Source organism: Pagrus major, chromosome 19 (assembly GCF_040436345.1).
Source record: "Pagrus major chromosome 19, Pma_NU_1.0".
NCBI classification, from domain to species: domain Eukaryota; kingdom Metazoa; phylum Chordata; class Actinopteri; order Spariformes; family Sparidae; genus Pagrus; species Pagrus major.
Window position 1 is genome coordinate 5928235 of NC_133233.1, and position 23153 is coordinate 5951387.

The following is a 23153-nucleotide window of genomic DNA, read 5'->3' on the forward strand; positions in this document are numbered from 1 at the left end:
AGGAGAGAGACAGTCACAAGGGTCCACTTTGATCCTCAGAGTAAATAAAAATGGTGCTGTGATCAGGGCGGGACTAAAGAGTGGTTCAGAGCACATGTCATATGAACAGTCACATGGGACTTCAGGATGTGAGAAACAGTGTGATAGTTTATTATTGGTGACTGCAGACTGTCTTTTTACTTGTGCTGTCCAGGATCCAGTTTAATCGGAAAGAATTTTAGTTTAACTTTGATTCTATTGGTTGGTTAAATCAATGTTAACCATTTCTGAGCATCAGTGATATCAGTGAGGTGAGGACCCGAAACAAACTAAAAGACAACAGCCACCCAGCCACAGTCTGTGCACCCTGCTGCCATCTGACAACAGATACAGAAGTATCTGCTGCCGTACCACAGACTACAGAGCAGCTTCACTCCCCAGGCTGTGAGACTCCATGACAGGTTCTCTGTGATGTTGATCCCCTGACACCTACTGTTCATCTGCTGCACCTCGGTTCCACAGATGTAGACAGGCCTGTGTGTCTCATTTTTTCTAAAATCAACAATCAACTCCTTGGTTTTGCTGATGTTGAGCAGCAGCCATTGAAAGTTGTCAAGTCATGGAAAAAGAACACACAGTTACTCATTGCAGAACGAGTGTGCTGAAGACAGGCACGGTGTCTTTGAGGTTGGTCTGTAGTGTGTGTTTTGGCTGGACAGATACACAATCAGACAGCTTCGTAGAAAAGAAGACTACAGATGTGGTCCAATTGTATCAGTGTTGTGGAAATTGAGGAGAAAACCTGGGTCCAAGCTAAAAATACACAAAGCTACACTAAAAGGGGCACTATGTAGTCAAACAACAACAAATTATAATATAATATAATATTTTAGATTTTATATAGATATTACATTATATTTTTATGTGTTTATTATACTTTATTTTCTTTTATTAATATTTACATTAATGAGGAAATAATACAAACTCAGAAATATGTATTTTTCCATAACTTCCAAAAAAAATGAGCCAATGAAGATCTTTCTTTTCTCATTAACATTTCTTCAACAAAACTACAGAGTGCTCCTTTAACAGAAATAGCTGAGAGAGGCTGATGAGGCAGTCAGTCATCACCAGGGAGACAGCTGAAAGGCCTTCTGTTCTGTTATGCTGTCTGTGGCGCCACCAAGTGGATGACTAACAACTGTATCCTCAATGACAAAGATGAAAATGGCAGCCTCTGTTTTTCATTCAGACACTACAACAGATAACTGTATGCATAAGGGTTCGCATTAAATAAACCACTGCACCAACATGGTTAATACACTCCAGGTTTTTACTGGCAAATGAATGCAGGCATTACTCTTGTGGTATGCAGAGGTAGAGTTAACCACCTTTTCTGCTGTCGGGTAGTTTAGCTGAGTGGTTTCCATCCTCGGGGTCGGGGCCACGAGATAAACCTGAGATGATTAATGCTGTGGTGCTTTTGTAGATGGAGACAGAAAGTTTATCAGGGAAATGTCCCTCAGGTTGAACTGTTAACAGCTTATCACCTCTGAAATGTGACAAGGGGCCACAACTAGACTAGAACTGTGTTTTTATAAAGCGTCACAAGCCGAAGTCATTGGGAACCACTGGTTTATTCTTTGACAAAACTTGATGTTTTTTTTACTTGCAATGGTTGGAATCTCCAGAACAGCCACTAAATTGGCCTTGAGGTGAGATTGTTCCTTCAACTGCTGTTTCCAAGGACAAGGTCAGTGTGACGTCCCTTTCCATTCTACTGGCATGTTGCCTCACTTTTCTCCTGCAGCTCTGGGAGTTGGCTGGAAGGTGGAGCTGAGAGGGTGGTTAATTAATACCCATCCATTAGGGCAGGGCCTTCCAAAAGGCATAAAGGTCCGGCCCTCTGGTGGTCTCTGTCTCTCTCAGCTGGGCCTGATGCAGCCACTACAGCCTGTCCTCTTTGTTTGGTTTGTTGCACCTTACAGCATACATTACACCATATTTTCACTCATCCATACACCACTGACATGACTGATGGCTTTCTTACTCACACACCCTGTTTGGTTGGTTACTTTGTTTATTCGTTTTGAGTTAAATAAACAACTTCTTTATTGAAGTGTCTGTGTGTGGCCTCCCTTTTTGTTGCCGGCCTTGAGCCAGTCAGTAACAGGCAGTGAGAGACACACTGAGGTGACTGATGAAAACTACAGACCAACTCTCAGAAATGACTGGTGGATCTGTTCTGCCTTGCTGTCACATTCCAACCTCCTGAGACCTGGCAGTCAATTCTTGTCCTCTGTGACAAGTCAAGCACCATTTTTGCATTCTATTGTAATCCTGATGTGCTGTCACAGGGTCATCTCTTTCCAGTGATGTAACACACATGGGGGTGTGGCCAACACAGCACATCTGTCTTACCAAAATGACAAGAATAGCAGCAAATACATTTTATGGGAGTGAAATTCAGCATTATATAATGATATATTGTTGCTGTTCTTCACAAGTCTTATCTGTATCACACTAGGATGTTAGAAGTGTATGTTAGTTTTTAGTCTTTCATAATACACAGTTTGACCCATGTCCTTTTGTAGAGGACAGCTGGACCGCTTTTTCTCATTTTCATCCTTTTTCCATACTTCAGGAAACAGAGCACTGGGAGAGGCAGAAGAGGTTTTGTTCAAAATGACTGAAGCAGAGTCAGACGTTGGGCTGTCAGGAGAATACTGAACACAAGAACACAAGACACAGATGTCATCATTTTAAAATTGTATTTCTTCACATTCTATTGATGATTTTTAATTTTTTGATTGTTTTCAACTAATAATTTTACATATTGCACCTTTAAAATTGACTGAATATGTACTGAAAATGATAAAACAATTTAAATGTCTTATATTTGTTTCCAATATATCAAATGACCCAATATCCCCTACAAGGGACATGCTATAAAACATATATAAATCACATTTTTGTGAATAAAAATCATTGATACGTCATCTCAATTATTTAAATTATGTATAGAAATTAAAACATCAAAACCTTTGTTCTTTCAGGTCTCATGATGCTCACTACCAAGACCCAGATGACTTGTTCTACTTCCCTTTGCATTAAAAAAAAATCTCCTACATTGAGCATGATATCTCAAATAACCTAACTGCACAACATTGCCTTGAGGCAAAGAGTGAAAATGAATCGTGGAAAAAAGTCAAATGAAAAAGTGAAAACAAATCAGTTGTTGCAGTTTTAAAATATCAATTATGCTTCTTTGGAGCTTCATGCACATACTTTTATTTTTTTTAATGAACTTATTTAATTTAAGTTACACCGTGCCACATTTAGCTGCTTCCTGGAATAATCTTCCCAGCTTAAAAAGCTAAATTCTTCTTCATTTTTCAGTAGAAACATGACATAAAATGATACAATGTTTAAAAATGTAAATATTTATAAATTTGAAGGTGTGAGGGGCAAAAGACTTCCTGCTGCCTCAGGGCAACAATATGCAGAAGGTGCAGCATCTACAGTAGCCAGCAGGGGGCAGCAGGCGCTTTAGCTGTGATATCAGTTGGGCGACTGGTCACCAAAAGACACTGAATTAAATAAAAATGAAATTAGAGTCAATATGGATGTTCTTTATTTTATTCCATAGAAACCACAGCATTAGACAAGTGCTGAAGCCGTAAACCATGTTGCAGACACACACACATGCACAGACACACTTTTTTTCTCACTTTCACACACACCCTCACTCACACACACACATTCAGTCAATGCTGAGCACTGGTGCAGGGAGCTGAGACAGTAAAACACTGAGTCAGGAGTAACACAGTCAATCAGAAAAAGAAGAAGGGAGGAGAGGGCTCATTTAACACAAGTGCACCATCACACTTAACGGCACACAGAGGACTCAGTGGGGCTTTTATTTCTGCGACATCGGCTGACCTCCTTAAAATGGCATATTGTCCTTAACGGATAGAAAATATAAATTATTCCTAAAGTAAGTACATTCTCTAGATTAAGAGCCATAAATACGCGTTTGAGAGCTCAAATTACAGTATGTACAGAGGTCCATGCATCCACAATATACATACATGACAATAAATATTGGATATAATCACAATACAGCATCAAGATGGATATTTGTTTTTCTTTGAGCAAGTTAAGGGTACAGCAAGACATAGCAGGAGTCAGCATTCATAAACCAGCTGAGGGAAGGCATTCAGAACATATGTCTGTCTGTTATTAGTTTTTATTAAAGGGGATGCTGTCCTGGCTCCTACAGGAAGAGGAGAGAAGAGAAGAGAAGAGAAGAGAAGAGAAGAGAAGAGAAGAGAAGAGAAGAGAAGAGAAGAGAAGAGAAGAGGAAAAGAAAAGAAAAGAAAAGAAAAGAAAAGAAAAGAAAAGAAAAGAAAAGAAAAGAGGAAATGTTTCAGGGGGAAGAAGCACCAGTGAGCTTGTACTCCAGGCTTCAACCTGACTCACAATAAAAATAAAAAGAGAGAAAGAGGGAGACAGAGAGAAAAGGGAAAAACTGACCGAATGACCCTGTAACAGAAAAACTGTTAGAGAGAGTGTTAGAGAGAGAGAGAAACAAAGCAGGACAGGACCTAGTTTTGGCACCGTGGCTTCCAATTGCTAAGTAACGGTCTCTGAAGGCAGAAGAAGCAGCTCTTTGTCTTGTCTTTGAGGTTGTTCATCTCCAAAATGAACAATTTTCACCTCCTCCACCTCCGACTTCACCCTTTTCTCCTTCAGTATGGGAATACCTTTCCTGCAGTTTGTGAATGCTGGCACAGAAAGAACAAGCAATTCATAGTCACGACTGTCAGCGAACATGGCAGTCAGAGTGCAAAGTTGGAACCGGATGCCTCCTGTCTTATTTTTCTGCAACATCTTTTTCTGAAGCACAGTGACGGTTTGTCCTTAACAGGCCACAAGCAGAGAGCTAAATGATAAGAATATCTACATCAGCGAGTCCATAACACACAGCAGTTGTTAGATAGGAAACACGAGGGAACAAGCTTGACTGTCCACACTGTTGCAAAGATGATATAAGATAAAATCACCTGAGCATCAGTTTGAGCGCTTAACATCTCTTCAATAAAGATCAAAAATAAAACACACAGAAAACATGAAAATGAGTCAAGTAAACATTTGATGCTGCTGACTGATTTTTGAAAATGTATTAAATCCCCGTACTCTACTGTATCAGCTCATTAAAATTCCACTCATTAAATATTCAGTGCTTCAGAACTCAGACACTATCTGTTTCAGAGTGCTGCCCAGTGTAACTCATGCATAGATGAGTAATCTACGCACAGCTGGGGTTGATGTCACTTTGCAGATGTCTCACTAATAAACAGTAAACTGTTGTGATGTATGAATATTCTCCCTGCTTCACTATCACAGGATCATAATGACACCAAACGCTAAATTAAGAGGGACTTTTGTTCCAGTGTTTTGCCAAGTCTGTGCACTGGCTCAGATGAAAAGCCTTCTGGTCCTCTGATGTTCTTAATTTGAAGCAGATGCTAATGACACATTCAGCACAGTGCATGGGAAGCTGGCTGAGGACGTGTCTGCTGAGCTGTTTGTGTCTCCATGGAGGAGGATGGGTCTGTGTGGACATGGATAAACCTCCAGCTAGCATCACCACCCAAACTGAGAGTAAATCCACCTTTCAGACACGTGAAAGAGCTCAAGAAGTTGAAGCTAATGTTGAGTCACGGTTGGTTCTTGAATATCTTTCACCCTGGGACAGTAATGTAGTTAATTCAATCTCAGCACGAGACCCAGGCTGATTTAAGCATACTGGGTCTATTGTGAGAGGATCCTCATACAGTCCTGGGTAATGAAACCATGAAAGTCAAGTTGCCATGTTCTGAAAACAGACGGTGGATTAGGAGACAAAAAGGAAGAAATGACAGAAGGTAAAATATTTGAAAAGGAACAGATTTAAAGCTGAGTTTAGTTTCTCTAGACTTTGACTCAATTTGACTACTGCTGTGTTTCTTTGGGGGCTTACTGAGAAAGAACAGTCTTATCACTGCAAAACTATATGAGACCATCAAACATACGCCTTTGCTTTTACCCTGCAGAATTCTCCTCATGGACCAAGATAACAGCACTGGCAAAACAAGTATGCAGAGCAATGACACATGTCACGGCTGCATCTTTATTCAGCTGCATCTCCAAATACAAAAACAAACTTTATTTCACACGTCTGTAAATTCTCAATAATTTCCAACTGTCTTGGAAGTTCTGGAAAGAACCACGCACCGTGTTACTAATAATAAAGAAAGGGATTAGTTGGCTAAGTTGGATTGTGGGTAATGTAGGCATCAGGTTTTTGAAAAGCACTCATATAACACTGGTGGACACATTATGGACAGTTTAAAAACAAATGACCAAAATTGATAGGGCAGAACAGAGATATCGCCTTTTTTATTTCACACATTCTTCTTTCTTTTCAAAACCTGGTGCCTACATTACCTACAATGCAACTTAGCTACTGAGTGGTATCACTGCAGGCAATTAATCAGATCCCATGCAGCTTCCTCTGGAGACACAAAAGACTTTACACTACTTTTTTCACATACTGTACGCAGCAGCACTCCCCAAGACCTGTAAACACACTTTAATGTGTAAAATTGGTGGAGTTACCCTTTAATAACAAAAGGAACAGTTCTGTCAAGGACATTTCTCCAAAATCAATAATAAACCCAACTTAGCTAATTATATTAAATGACAGTCTCAGAACTCTGTATCTGAACTAAATCACGTGATGCTTTCCAGGAAACATCCATTAAATGGCTACCCGCAATTAAAGATTTACACATGACTACGGCATGAAATGGATCCTAGTGGTGAATCTACCAGAAACAAATGATGTGTAACCTGTAAATCATAACGGTATGGACTTTCTTCTATGGAGGCAAGGAATTCAACCAGTGGACTGAACCATTCTCAGAGTTTGGGGAAGAATTGTCTTTCTTGTTGAAAATTTCTACCCAGATTTACTTTCTATCATCACTGGTATCCATTCACTTCCAACTCAACACACAGAGCAAGACACTTACAAACGATACAGTAGGTGACAATTAACCCGCCACCCGCTGCATTTTGCCTCATGTTAAATGCAGGTTTGAATTCTGGTCTCTCACCTTAGATTCCCTGGATAATTTACATCCAGACACAACAGGACTCAACAGCTAAGGTTATTCCAGCAGTCATAAATGGTGGCGGCCAGGGGGCTACCAAGCCAGTGACTACATGTTGAGAGTTTCAACATTTCTAAGTGTGAAACCACAAGCTATTTTTTAAGAGGACTTTGGAACAATTTCCAGACGGAATGTTTTTAATGAGACCTCAAGATATTTCCAGCCCTGTTTGTTGCGATCAAAGCCGGTCTTTTCCTAATCCTAGCCAAGTGGTTTTTGTGCCTAAACCTAACCAAAGCACAGCATTGTTGCAACATAAAATAGAAAACTGAACCTAAAGAAATGTAAAGTTGCAGCATATCTGTGGTTTGCGGAAACATACATTGCCAACATTTATTCTTGAGACTGGGCATCCTCGCTTACACCTAAATTCAAGTATAAATCATGACATTAATTCAGGACCACTCGTTAATAAATCTCAGCTTAATGATGCTGTTTTAACTAAACTAGAAGAGGGAATTCCAATGATCACCTTGTGTGGGTTTAAATCAGGCAGCTGTTATCAGACAAAGGGGGAAAGTCTATATGCAGATTTGATAAGGCGCTTGGTACACAAGGGGCAATAATCTAACTTGAGCAATCTTACAGAGTGATAGCTTATCAGTGTTGGACTCAGAGCTTTTTCAGGCATTTTAGTTAAAGAGGGTGTTTGTTTTCTAAAAGTTGTAACTTCTAAGTGTTACATAGTTCTGTGCAGCAGCTTGCACCACAGCATGCACTGTAATGTGTCCTGACATCAGCGAGACATGGTGTGACACATCATATCCAAACACTAAACAATAAAAGGGGTTAGACATTATTGTTACTGATACTTTGAGCTATGACCAGTTCATTTTTCATATCAGTGTTTGCACTGGATGACAGTGAGGTTATGTTGAATTATGACTGTGATGATTTATGATGCATCTTAAGAGCCAACATAAAGCTTTTCATAACAGTGTTAAAAGACGAGCATTTGGTCAATAATTCATAGAAGGGGAACTATAAGAAGCTGAACGCTCCAAGGCCTCAGTCTCCTGTAAATCTCCCAAACACACTGCAGGTCAGTCCACAAAACTTCAACAGCATATACAAAGAATAAATACCTCAACACTCATCAAAACATGTTCCAGTTGCTTGGTTTTTACAAATAAAATACATACAGTACTTGTTCATCTCTTGAGACAACCGCATATTGTTGTTTTATAATATTTTCATATGTACATTTTCAGTAGTCGTTACATAGATAGTATTTCAGCACAGCTTAAGAACTTGAAACCACACAGGGGAACAGAGATGCATCAAAAAAATCAATCTTTTGGCTTGTAGGTCAGTTCTTTCACCTGTTTTGAGTGATATCAAACCTGTATTTGCAAATACTTTCTGATGGTTTGTTTTAGCTCTCTTATGTGATTGACAGATAGTAAAACACAATGAGTAGTTGGAGTCCTGAAGGCCAGCTGCACTCATAATGCTTGTAAATTATGCTTTAAAGGATAAGGGTGGTAATATTCTATATTTTTCTTTGTAGAGCATCAAATGTGGATAAGTCAGCATCTGAAAATAGTTCCTGATAAATATGCATAAAGTGAAATTACAGATGTTTTAAGCATATATTTGTTACCTGTTCTTAAAGCTAATGTGTTAGTCATGTTTCTGGCCAGCTGATGAATGTGAGTCCAACATTCATTCTCTTTTAGTTCTGTCTTTTCACAAGAAATGCTTCATAATATTTACTGGCTAATTGCTAATTTTGGATTAGTCTATCTGCTTCCATTTGAGCAACATTAGCTAAAAATTACAGTGCTGAACTGTTTTGGGAAATACAGCAAGTCTTTTTTTTATTTTTAAGAATTTATATGTTTATATGTTGCTGTCTTTTAAGCTCAAGCAAAAAACACTCTAGCAGACATAAAAAACAGTAGAAGTCTGATTTCTGGCCATCTGATGAAAGTCCAATTTTCTTTTTCTTTTAGCTCTGTTTTTAAGGTGAAATATACAACCCTTTTAGATTTTAATGTTCCATGATGTTTACCGACTAATCATTCATTTTGCGTGAACTGTCAGGGTATCAGACCTTTTTCGCTGAAAACAGCACCAGAGCAGTGAAACTGAACCAAAACAACAAAGTTGTTGTCCATTAAAAGCTGAAAGACTTGAAGGAAACGGCAGAGTCAGGTGATAATACTTTGTGGGTTGATTGCTATAAGCAACACCTTTCACATTACACATTGACCATTATCATTTGACCCATCGTCATTGAAAACAATTGATTGGTGCAGCTTTAAAGATTGACATCTTCAATAAGAATCAATGGGCTTGATGCTGAGTGCCACAGTTGGGTTGTCAGCAGTGTTGATGAATGGATTCATGTTGTTGGTTTTGGTCTTTTCATTGCATTTGCTGACACTAAGAAAAACAGAATAACACCAGTATCCAACCAACATTAAACACCTCTAACAGAAACATAAAGAAATGCTAATCTCAACTGGCTGCAAGTTCCCAGTCTAACTGTAGGTGTGGGTCTAAACTGATGTGATGCATTTCACTGCTTTAGAAAGCATGCTAAATGCTAAATCACAGTAGCTTGATGCAAGTGTGACCTGTTGCATTGCAATATGAAGATAATACCCAAACATTGTTCAGCAGACTGTATTTATATCCACACTTAAGGCTCAGTACAGATACGTTCACAGCACACAGAATTCTGTGTATTTCATGGCCATGCTTCATAACAATAAAAAAAGCATTCAATAAATAAGAACATTAAAGTATCACTGTACTGGCCTCTCATGCAGGACTCACAACCTGATGCAAAGGCTACTGCAACTGCATAAAGGCATATCATAGTGTGTTTAACCCTTTACTCCAGGCTGGAAGATACAGTATATTGCATACATAAACCAGAAGACAAATGTCTCTGACAGCCCACCAGCCAAACTATTGATTTCTTTTTTCTCATGTTTCACACATACAAAGGAAGCCTAGAGAACAGACAGACACTGAAGCTATCGAGCACATTGCTTTTTTTAAAAAACATTCACTTGGTAAACTAACATGTACTTCAGATTTTAGCAACAATACAGCGGCACAGCTTGAACTGAGAGGACTATCGTTCTTCCTTGGCTGTCCTCGTTTGGACCCACAGTGTAAGGTGTCTTCCAGACCAAGTCATATAGAAGAGAAGCTGAGATGAGAGGCGCAATACCATTAAGGTCAAGCAGAACACAGTAGCATTAGTTTCACTCTCTGATTTGCCTCCACTGTAGGACTATATCTCGTCTTTCTGTTGTATGAATGAGTTTGACTTACAAGTGCATCTCCCTGGAAGGACTCAATCCTTCTGTCAGAAGGGGAAAACAGGAAATGCTTCCATATAAATAAAGGTTTGATTATTGATCACATTGCTTTTCCTCTAATGCAGAGGCAGGGTATCAGGAAACATCATAGTGGTGTAACCTCTCTGTCTGTAACAGCAACAATACAGATTTGACAGTATTAAAACAAACCCTCACTGAATTTAAGAACTAAACCCAGTGTCAGTATGAATACAGTTTCAACAACAACAAAGCTTTTGTGGTGCCACCTCCAGGTTTGAAGGTAACACTGCCGTTCAGCCATTTTAAAGGGGTCAGCACTTCAGCCGGATGCTAACAGTAGAGTGACATCCTACTCCGCCGCATGGCCTCACTGATCAAATAGGCTGGGCTGATCTCCGGTTCCTCCGTCATCACCACAATGTTCTGCCACTCTCCACACTGGTTGGATTTCTTGATGGTATCCACCACACAAAGAGCATAAAGACAGTCCTCGAAGGTAGCAGCCATTGTCAGAGGCCTCCCGTCCCACGTCCTCCTGTCGTCTTGGTCTTGAAAGGCCTGCCGCACAGCCTGGATCATGCGGATTGTTCCTGTGAGATATGGGGACGGTATGTCACTGAAGGCCTTCTCCGGTAAGGAAGCCTTCTCAAGAGGTGTGGTGTCTTTGAGCAGGAGTTCAGGGCCTCCTCCACTTCCTCCGCCCCCACTGTTCTTCTGTCCGTACAGGTCTGTCCCCGTGACTGTTAACCTTCCGACTGTCCCCACAACAATCACCTCCTGCCGAAACTCTCCGGGCACGTTGAAGTTGAGTGTGACAGTGCAGCAGGCGCCTCCCTCCAGTACCATCTGGAACGTGCAGAAGTCGTCGCTGGTGATCTGACGGATGCCCCGGATGTGATCCGTTTGTTTGACAAAGGTCTTGAGAAAGCCATGGACTTTTGCTGCACGCTGACCAGTTAAAAACGTCAGCAGGTCGATGATGTAACTGCCCACCGAATGCAGACCACCTCCTCCCATCAGGTCATCGCAGCTCCAGTTGTATTTCTTCCCCAGGAGACTACCACTATGGACCTTTAGGGCAGAGAGGAGAAATGGTGGCAAGATCTTTTTTCACTTGAATGTGACCAGGACAACTTAGAACACGAACATTAACAGTTGTGGTAGAATCTGGGGTCAAATCCTGTCAGAAAGTATCCATGCTGCTAAAGTGCCTTTGAGTAATACTGATTTCTTGCAAGTGGAAGTATAACATTGTTGTCATTATTATAGATGGTAACAAAGCAACTGAAAAATCTCCATTTTAAATGACAAGCATTTATAGTTTTTGTCATACCTGGGCCTCACAGACCAGAAGCTCCCCGATGTATCCTTCCTCTAACAACTCCTTCATCCGAACAAAGGCCGGCAAAAAACGAAGCACATTTCCCATAATGCTCAGCAACTTGGGGTAGTACTGAGCTGCTGACATCATTCTGAAGGCATCCAGAGGCGTTGCTGTCCGGTCGCAGATGACGTTCTTTCCAATACCTTATAAAAGAGAGCAGAGACAGTTGGGAATGAGTCAAGTGAGCTCTACTGTTTTGCTGGACAATTTAAAGGTTTTAAAAGTAACGTGTTCATTTACATTTACATTTAGCAGATGCTTTTGTCCAAAGCGATGTACATTTGTCACAAGAAAGAAACCACAACATATCACCTTCGATAAAGTAAGAATGGATCGAGGTGAAGTCTGAACAAGTGAGTCTTGAATCTTTTGCTTTAAGAGGGTTCTTACAAAAAGAACACATAAATACATACATATACTGTATATAGTATTGACCATAGGGCCAACAAGGAACATGCTTTTTTAAATCTTCTGAAGTGAAGGCTCAATCCCAGTTTTCTCCTACCAACCCCTTTCAAGTGCCATTTTGCTATCAAATAAGAAAGAAGGCTTCTACTCTGCCAGTCTGCACTTAGTATTAAAGGAGCAGTAACAAGAGCAGCAACTTCCCTGCTGGACTTTAGTTACATTTGGGGCATCATATGCTATCAAAGAGGGGGATGCATCATTGAAATACATCAAAATCCAAGACTTTTTTTTGTAGTGTTAGCTAGCTAGCTAGTTAGTTACCAAGACATCAGTAAAGTAGTAGTGATTGTTGTATGCTTGTTATAAAGTAAAGGACCCTAATACACTGAAAAGACATAGTTCTCATAACCTGTCATGTAGCCCGAACACTTCACCCTATCGCTCTATCCCAAAAGAATCAGGACATCCTACCCTTAGGCATGAGCATGCAAGAGCTAGGGCTAAATGATAGGGACAAGGATTGTATTGGGATTGGGCAAAAGAATGACAAATAATTAGAGAGTCTCCTTTTGGATGTTGTTGCTACCCTGCTAAAATGAGCAGATTAATGCTAACATTGAAAGTGATTTCCAGAATCAAAACACAGAACCATAAAACAATAACCAGAATGCTAAATCGTCCAAGGACAAAATCTGGATCCTGAAAGCAATTTAGAAGGGCTTTAATGTTGGCAGGCAAGCAAGATGTTACAGTCATAACTGTGGGGTAAATGCTGGGACTGCACAGCCCGGAGAGCTCAGACTGGCTTCACAGGTATTACCAGAGGCCCGATGGAAGATGAAAAGACAAATACAGAAGGTGCAGGAAAGATGGAGGAGAGGGAGAGAAAGTTGCAGTATGAAACCTTATTAAAATTACTTCCAGCACATTAAAAAGGTCCACTGGTGCCAGCAGCACCCAAACACAACAGCGAGAAGACAGACAATAATGTGAGGAGAGACAGACTCTGTTATGGTATTCCTTTTTACTGGACAGTGGACAGGAAGGAGACAGACGGGAGCCAGTGAATGGCATGCAAAATAGATAATTTAATGGATCTGAACCCGCCCCTCCAATGTCTGTTCCTGAGGATTAGATCATTTTCATTATTGATCAATCTGTTGATTATTTTTTCAATCAACAGATTGATCACTCAAGCTCAGGATTGTCAGGATATACAGAAAATGCCCATCACAGTTTTCTAATTTCAGCAATTCTTAAAATCTTCAAAAGGAAGGATGTAATGCAAAATGCAAATATGTGTTAATATCACAGAGACAGCTTCATTACTGCCTCTACACCTCTGGAATATGAGCATACTCTGATTCACTGCAAGTATGAGTTATGCCTAAAGTGAGCAGCTCCTGTGTCCTCAAGTGACACAAGCTAAATGCTAAAATACAATGTAATAGGAGCACAAGAAGATAAGAGATATTAAGTCAGCAAACTTAGTAGTGTCCATTATACACCCATATCTACATTGAGTTTGCTAACATTAGCTAATGTTAGCCTAGCTCTGTTTGAGCCTGTCCACTTAGTGGAAGAGCTTGAATGCTTCCCATCAAAAGAAGGAAAGTGGCTATGCACCTGCATTATCAGAAGTGGGGAAGGTAACCAGACATGCATTTGCCAAATCAACATCTTAGGCCTGATCCTTGAAGTTTTTCATATGTTGAAACTGAAAAAGAAAACCCTTGTCACTTTAAAGGAACTTGGGGCAGGATTTGTGAAAAAATAAACATGCATTTTAAGTTTTTTAATGCTAATGGGTGATGAAGCGTTTAAAACCAAAAAGAATGAGCCCACCCACGTATCTCTCCATTGCCTTGAACAGGCTGTGTGCTGCATAATGTACTGCAATTCGGGCCCGAATTTCCCACGCAGTCCTGCGGACGTGACGTCAGATGACGCTGAATGCGCGTCCTTGGATAAGCGCGGTGGACCCAAACTAGTGTTTGGTAGTAATGGATTCTGCTACAACCAGCAAACGACCCACCACCACACAAAGTCCACTAAAAAGTCATACTAAGAAGAAAACGAAGGTTTTATCAGCGGCATGTCGTGAGTCGAAACGAAGTTACGACCAAAGCCAGGCTGGCACCTGAATAAACATCGGATACGCGTTCGGCTCATGGAGGCAGCTTCAACTTGAATTGGGACTGAGAACAGATGCTGACATGGCTCATTTCCTAGTAACCAGGTAAGAAAACAGTACAGGTCATGTTTAAAGCTTGATTTGAAAATCATATGAGATCACGAGGACTCGGAGTGACCTAACGTGCAAAGTAGCGTTAGCTGCAAACATGTAACTTAGTCACCGCTGTGTAACACTGAGTAGTTACAGACTGCACATTTTCCACGGTCCTTTAGTCTGAAACCGAATAGTTAGAAATATGTCCCTTTATATATGGGACCGAAAGCCCAACCTGTTATCCGGGAGGTGACGTTAGCAGCTGGCTGTAGCCACAGGCTAACGGTTTGTTTGTGTCTGTGTAGCAACATTAGCCGCTAACACACAGCAATCCCGTATCAGAGACGATATTTCTGTATGCCATCTTTGCTTTCGCCTGTGCCTTTCAGACTGCATCAACCGTAATGGTAAATGGCCGCGCTTGTGTGTCGCTACACTGCTTCATGTGTGTAGGGGATAAGGCATCAGCTGCACTGCTGTGAAGAGTTCATGCGCGCTCTCGCGCCGGCTTGGCTGATGGCTGCAGTTACCCTAACGGCCGAAACGGCCGTCGTGTCACTATTAAGTCTTATGTCTTGATACTGCCCGAAGTCCCTTTAACAGGAAGGGGCAGCTATGAGCTCATTCCACATTTGAAAGCAAACTTGGACTGGCCACACAACGGTGAGATTTATTCTTTATCTGAACTGTTTTCACAATGTGTGCTCTGTTTTATGAGGAAGTAGGTTTCAAGGAAGAAGAATAATGGCTTGGTTTGGCAAATGTTTGATTAAACGTACTACAAGGAACTTTTCACTGGATATGAAACCGTCTTAAATGTAATACTGGTGCCTCTGTATGACCTACATAAGTGAGCGATACCATTAGCGAGAAGACTAGATATTTCTACATATATAGATGTTATAGTTATTCTGCCTATCACTGGGTCGGATTCTGACTTATCCGGGTTGGTTGTGAGGATGAATTGAGTCTCACAGCCTGAAGAAGGAACTGCTCTGTAGTGTGGTGGTATCATCATATTACAGTTATCAATCTTACATAGACACATTTCCTTGTTGCCATCCTGCAAACAGCTGAGATGAATTGCCTGTGTTGCCTCTTTCTTTCACTTGCTTTCATAATAAAAGCAAAAGCTAGCCTTATCAAGAGCACAAAACATAAAACTTTAACTAGCTAGCCTGCCATTGCAAATCAATAAGGCTGTGGCAGGAAAAAAGGTGCATTTTATAGCTTTTGGATTCCCCTTTCATTTGTAAGACAAAGAATGTGTTATTTGTTCGAAACGTTAGTCATATAGGTCAAGTCTGAAAACACAGGACTGAGTAGAAAGATATTGGTTTGCGAAACCTCTCAGCTGTTAAGGCAATTACTACATCTGAAGGATTTATTTTGACAATGTTCCATCTAGATGTTCTTTTGACCACTTTGGCCGCTCTTGGCTCACAATGTCCTCAGATTGCTTAAGTCACGTGGTCAGCAGGGAGTCAGACAAAAAGTATATGGACACACAGTCGGGCCGGGGCATCACTCAACACACAGTCACTGAACCCCTGGAGAGTGAAAAGCAGCATGCTGCTTCCCTCCCAGTCCTGGCTGAGGGTTGTGGGTGGAGGGGCTGTTTTGGAAGTGAAACTTCCCATGCTAATCTGCCATTAGCTTCCATCGGACAGGCCAGGAAATTAATCCCTCTGACCCAGTTCTGAGGAGCGCCGTGGGAGCCCCCACCCACACTCAACCCCTGCTGACACACAAAGCCAAGCAACAACAGTGCACCACCGTCCCCTTCTTTTTGGCAGAAACATCCACAAACAGATACTGGAAGGATGCTTTGTCCATGGTAAGGCCCTTATGGGTAAATGCTAAATGCTCTTGAGTGATTTTGAGTTCAGTGTCTTTATAGAACAATAGCTTGGCTAGCTATTAAAATGCCTAAAGGAAGATTTCACTCAATTTCACCCACAGCTTTTCTCTTCATGATTTGGCCAAAATACATACATACAAGTCTCTTCAGCAAGGTCCGCAATCAGAACTATTAAAGCTATATAAGACTAGAGACGAAAGAACTTGTACTTTGCAAAATCATTTCAATTCATGACTGTATTGAGCTGTCACCTCAGTCTCTTGAGTGTCACCTTAACAGGGATGAAAACAGCTCCTGCTCAAATCAACAATGACCTTTCGCTCCACACGTGCAAAGCTCTGAAAGGTTGAGGCTGGCTCAGACAGGTGAGCCTGTTGAGTCATCAGAGCTAGTGAGCCACAGCCTCCTTCTGACAGTGAGAGGGTGGATTGTGTGTCCATGTGTTCAATTTATTATGGATGCACCTACAGCACAGTACCAACAGCTACTGCAGTAAACCAACATTTGGGAGAGAGACTGACATTGGAGTAAAGTGACATTTGATAGAGCACAGCAGAGAGAAGAAGTAGACAACAGAGAGAGTACAATAAAAAAAGGGGGAAGCAGAGGAGAGTTAACAAGAGATGGGTGAAAAAAGAATAGAGCATCATGAAAGGAAGAGAGAAAAAGAGGAATGATGTTGGATGCGAGACCATCTGTCAATCGAACAATTCATGCAGCCATAAAGACAGACTGTGTATGTGTGCTGTACGCTGCTCCAACAACCTTTTCCCTCACCACACACCCACACAGCTGTTCCCATGAGATAATGCTCGACACAAATGAAGAACTGATTGTCCCAAAGCTCCAAAAAGACAAAAAGTGATATGACAACATGTCTACGCTCTATGTCATTATTACTACAGCGAGAATGTGAGTCAGAACCTTCAAGTCTGAAGCCATGGTTCTCTGGGGTGAGCTGCTCCCGTAACGATTGAGGGTAAGATAAAATACAGGGCCTACAGGTGGTTGCTGCAGCATCAGCACTAATGTGGTTAATCAGGTCATGAGCTATGGGGAGTAACTGAAATGAGACTGAAGAATGAGACTGTGCGTACGAGCGGCCAACATTTGTTTCCTTTGCATGAGAAGTGGGGGGGCTGCCTTTGAGGAAGGAATATCTGGGAACTTTTATCATGCCAAGCCCGTCTCTGTGATGGAAGGCTCGAGTGTAGGTATTCAGAACCACTTTAATGACATGCTGTAAGGCAGGCCTACTCAACTACCTTTTTTTTTCAACTAAGGGCCAGATTCGAAAAAAGTTAAGTCCCAAGGGGCCAGACTTTTACCCTGTCTGAGCTGTAAAACTCAGAAAAACAACGCATCTTTTAATTTTTCTTTGCTGTTTTACTTTTCACAATTGAAATAGGATTGTTATACAAAAGAGCAGGACAAAATTCCTCCTGCTTAAACAACCTGGGCTAAAACTTTTTAATAAAATAAGAGCATTTTTGTGCTTAGAAGCAGACAAAGCGCCAGAATGAGGTTATTAAAGGGCCACATTTGGCCCACGGGCCGCCAGCTGAATAGGTCTGCTGTAAGGCCGACTTTGTTTAAATCATGACCCGGCCCTTGGAGACATCCGGAAGGAGTTTGGAGTAGACCCACTCCTTCTTTGCATCAAAAGGACCATGTTAAAGTGATAGCTGGGGTCTTCTGATGTGGGGTTGTATGAGGTACTTATCCCTAGTCAGTGTGTTACCTGCAGCAGATGACCGTCAGCTCTCTCACTGTGTGGAGAAGGAGCATGTAGCACAGACAGGGAGGCAGCTAAACGGTACCGACAGCAAGACGTATTTTGTCATTTACATTACTGTCAGACAGCCCTTTCCTTTGGCACTACATTCCCTCAACTGTACAACGTCCATGTTCCTGTGTACAAGCACCACTGTTTGGGTCGGACTTTCAGCAGCTGTCTGGGGCAATGTAAAGTGCCAAAAGTGTTCAAAAGATAGCGTACACTTAAATGGATACATATATGTATGTATATGTGTGTGTGTATATATATATATATATATATATATATATATATATATATATATATATATATATATATATATATATATATATAAATGTCAACCTTCTGCTCTGGTAGTGGTTCTTTTAAAACTGATCCTCTGGATCATATTCCTGGGTATTGGTGCCAGGAAATATATAGGACTTGAACTAGATGTTGGTTGCAACACAATATGATGTCAGCATGACTTAAGAACGTCTTTGCCTTTATTAAGATTGGGAGGTTAAATTTCCACCAACGAGCGTTCAGAGCAGCAGGAATGACCCTTAACACATTGTATTTTGACCAGTGTTAACAGATACAGCTACACTGTAAGAGTCAGACACTGAGGGCAAGGGTTAGTGCTACAGTAACTCTGTGATAGCCAGGGTGAAGTGGAGCTCAACTCACAGGTAAAGCTCCTGGCCCTGTGGGAGAGCAGTAATGGAGCAGAAAAAACATCCAGCACAGCAGCTCAGTCCCCCAACATCAATAATGCACATGCATGACATATCTATCTAACCCAGAGACTGTAAAGACGGAGAGAGAAAGAGAAAGAGAGACATATACTGCAGAAGAGGTGAAGGACAACAGCCAACCTATAGATATTATGCAAGTATTGCAGCAGAATTATAGGTCACAAGGAGAAATGGATAAAAGCAGACGTTCTGTAGAACAGGTGGTAACAGACCACAGTTCATGTACATCGCTTTGCCTTCTGATATTAGTGCTTCTCTCAGCAGCAGTGAATGGTGGCAGCCTGCTTGCCTTCAGGTGCCTTTGATGTGCAGACTATTGACATCCTGTCAGAGAGCATCAGCTAACCTCACAGACTGAAATCACATCCTGCCGTCTCACAGACCTGAGGCCTAAAACAAAGCCAAGTGCAATTGTTAGCTGTGTGCTATCACGAACAGTAGGGCCTTTTTTCTTAGAGAGTGATGCACGAACACACACTGCAGCAGGGGAACATCAGTGACATCTCATTTCTCATTACTACTTAATCATTTGGTAGCACATATTCTGCTCATGATCACCTGCTGAAAAACAGAAATGAGTTCCCTGATCTTGTTAAAGAGAGAGGAGAGTAAGAGGGGGAGAGCTGTTATGATTAATTGGATGGAACAGGCGACTCACTGAATCTTCATTAAATGTGCCGTGTGCAGCATTTAAACATCATTACAGCAAGTATCAGCCACTGTTCAGTAACTTTAAACAGATGAGACCACTGTTAAGATTAGCAGCCTGCTATACTGACGCAACAAGGTCTGATTTATCAGGAAATCGGCTGAATGGTTTACAACACAAGACATGCAGAGGGCGCTGTTCTTCCAGTGAAAGCAGATTTTGATATGAAAAATCACTTTATCTGTTACAAGGCCTTAATCTTACTCTTGCTATTTAAAACAAGTAAGGTATTTTTGCTTGGGTGGGTGTGACAGGTAGAAAAATTCTGTTTGTTAAATTACTGTTATAATTATGTATTACTTTTGTTTTTTTCCTTAAACTAACAGCTTCAGAGTCATGTTGATGGTACAGTGTGTTGTACCAGGATGAATGGTGTCTCTGTCACTTGTTTGTGCACTGTGTAACTTCAGTGAGAGGGGAGGATCACAGCGTTACATACATGTTTACTTCAGTATACAAGTTTTCAACACATAACTTTATCATGAAGTAATGAGTTTTGTTTGTCTGACAAATTTCTGCCAATTTCTACATAGTGTATCTTTAATAAAATTGCTTTTAACATTTAATTTAAACAAACCCCAGGGCAGTGAAAAGAATGTGCAGTGACTCTTGGTAAGCTGGGAGATTCTGTGATTTTAAAGCTATCAAAGGCAGATAATGCAGATTATGGCAATAGAGATAGCACTGCTGATGACGGTTTATTGGTACATGCAATGAATTAATGATAATGTGGGCACAATAAATAGCCACAGTGATGGTCAAGTGTAAAGATGGCTTCTCTGGCGTTGTTGGAGAGCCTTGCTAATGCAACACAAACTGTGAAATTGTATTTCGTCTTTGATGCAACTGCATCCATTTATGGTTAATTGTGAGAGTGAAAATCCGGTTCACAGTTTTACAATAAAACATGGCGTAACAAATCAGATGAAAACAAAATCTGATTCATATTTTATTTAAGTGTACACAAGTTTTAGTCATGAACCATGCATCTGGCCCCAGCGCTGATGATAGCATGAAAGTATTCTTTTCCTCCACCATGCTTTCTCACTTATTACATGTTATATGACATTATGTGATATATTGATCTAGGGCTGCATGATATCTCAATTTTGAAATCTCCTCAAAATCTCCTTCATTACTGCTAGGACTGGGCAAGAAAATCAAATGTCACAAGACTTTGGCCACTCATCATTAGTAAAGTGTATATAATGACTAAGTGGGTAAAGACAAGTATTAAAACAAGTAGAACAGTCTGGTAAGTTCAGGAAATCACTTAACTGTGCTGATCTTTGGAAAAGCTACTTTGAGAATCTTTAATTAAAGCATGCAATTACTGATAATCAATGCGAACTGAACCAAAGTGATCAATCTATCTTTAACCTAATACTTTATGTCCTTTAAGAAATATGTGTGTCTATTTTTAACATTTTCATCATTTGGTTAAGACAACAGGACTAACTGGTAAGACGTCTTTAAAAAAACAAAAAAAAAAAACAGGTACAGCGAGAGGAGCTGAGACAGCGAGGCAGAGAGACACGCAGAGACAAAGACAGGCCGAGAGAGAGAGCAGCTGCATCATTACGAGTGAAGGCCAACTCGCTCCAGTCCAACGCTCCTCTCGGCTCGCTGCCACACACATCATCTGGGCCTCGCTGCATGGCTCCAGTGTATTCTACTGAACACCAATACTCACTGCAACACACACACACAGGGCACGGCCTAAGATAAGGCTTTGAGTCTGTGTGTGTGTGTGCGTGTTTGTGTGTGTGTGTGTGTGTGTGTGTGTGTGTGTGGCCATCACTGCATGATATTTTGAGCGTTCACACCTACAGTGACTGTGCACAGCAGTGGTATAAGGCTCAGGAAGGAAAGGCTGGAAGTAGTGGCTGTGCAGGAAGGTCAGGTTGGGTGTAAGTGAGGGCGAGGCTGACAGATTGCTTCTTAGCAAAGCTAACTTGTGTAGCATGTCATTATTACTCATTGTTTACTGTTGTACATTTCATCACAGCAGGATGGAAACATCCTCTGGTAACTGTGACACAACACACCTGACTTGTCTGAAAGACTGAAGAAAAAAAAAGAAACAACACTTCAATTGTCAAGAATAAAAACACAGTCAAACACTTCTCTCCTTTTTTTTTCTTTGGGAAACAGATCACCAATGTCAAAGGACCACGGGTTTCTATGCTACAATTAAATGATCTCCATCTTTAATGTGACCCAGTGGAACCAGCTGGAAATCAGTGCAGAGGAAAACCAGGTGGATAAAGAAGGATGCTGAATGCTACATTGTGACAGCCTTAACAATAGGCCCTCCACATAAGGATGCCAGAAATAGAGAAAGCCAGGGGAACCGGTCCGGAGAAATAGCCATCTGCCACGCTGTGCCGTGCACGTGCTCCTGCAGGGCGACGGCCAGGAGGAAGAGATAGTTTGGGAGGGGCTTTTCAAATTCCTACATAATGATTACAATCATCTGAAGAGTCAACACAAAGTTCATGATTTACATGCAGTCATGAATAGTATCATGTTGTGTTTAGTGTCAGGTTGTCTACAGGTTCCCTTGACTCCAAGATATCAGTGAGTTCCATTGTTGAATTTAGAACTTCAATGACTAATGTAATTGATTAATCAATCAGCTGATCAACAGAAACACTGACTACCCCATAGCTCTCATTGGCCAGCTGGGGGATGTGTTAGTGGCTAGTTTGCTACGTTCTATAAACTCTCCTACCTTTTTAGTCTAAAACACATAAACAACTCCATCAGCTCCTGAACGAGTCTGTTGCTCACTTGGCTCAGGGGAACTTAACAGTATCATAATGATGCAGACAACGATCATGGCTATTGTTGGTACTCGCCTGTCAAGCTAGCATTTGTTCTTGCTAGCAAGCTGTTCCGTTCTTTAGTGACTAGCTCGCTAATAGCTTTAGCAATACAACTGCCTAGCCTAGTGGAAGACCCAGGTCATGCGCAATGAGTGCACAGGCAGAGTGTGGGCAGACAGGGACGTGCTGTAGGTAGACAGACAGGTAGCCTGTCCACTTATTTCATAGGGCCAGAATGAAATGATTGGACGGGCTTATTACAGACCTGCAACAGCAATATAACAAAAACAAAAATGCTTCTGGAATAACCCTACAGCTGTAGCTTTAATACGAGCCAGTGGAAAACTGAAAGCCAGTCAGTGGACCACTGACCAAAATAATTTTATAAAATCATGTTAACTCTCGAGTCGCAGTGCAGAGATGACTATACATTCACAAGAAATCTGTACAGAAATTTCCCCACAGGTTCAAAGAAGCTAAACAAAGAGCCTAATGGTGCATTCACTCACTCACCAGCTGGGATGTGTGCACGATGACACAAGTGTATAATACCGTGCGTGGCAGCTCTGTGATCAGACAAAAGGAAGCGAGTGGGCCTGAAATATCACAAAGCATCCTCCATCATGAAGCACTGGAAAAGTAATTAGCTTGGCCTGTTAAGCCTGTGGAGGTGGAAAAGCTGACACACACAAACACACACGCCATAAGGGAGTAATCAAGT

At 41.2% G+C, this 23153-nt stretch overlaps 1 protein-coding gene across 1 annotated transcript in view; it reads right to left on the reverse strand.

Moving 5' to 3' along the window:
* Positions 1–10194: 10194 nt before the first annotated feature.
* gfod1 (glucose-fructose oxidoreductase domain containing 1) overlaps positions 10195–23153 on the reverse strand; it is a 35147-nt gene continuing 22188 nt past the window's right edge. Inside the window, exons 2-3 of the mRNA XM_073488671.1 lie at positions 11832–12025; positions 10195–11569 (exon numbers count right to left, since the gene is read on the reverse strand). Of these exons, the coding sequence (XP_073344772.1) occupies positions 10829–11569; positions 11832–12025 (935 nt within the window). The 3' untranslated portion in view covers positions 10195–10828. The remainder of the gene's footprint in view (positions 11570–11831; positions 12026–23153) is intronic.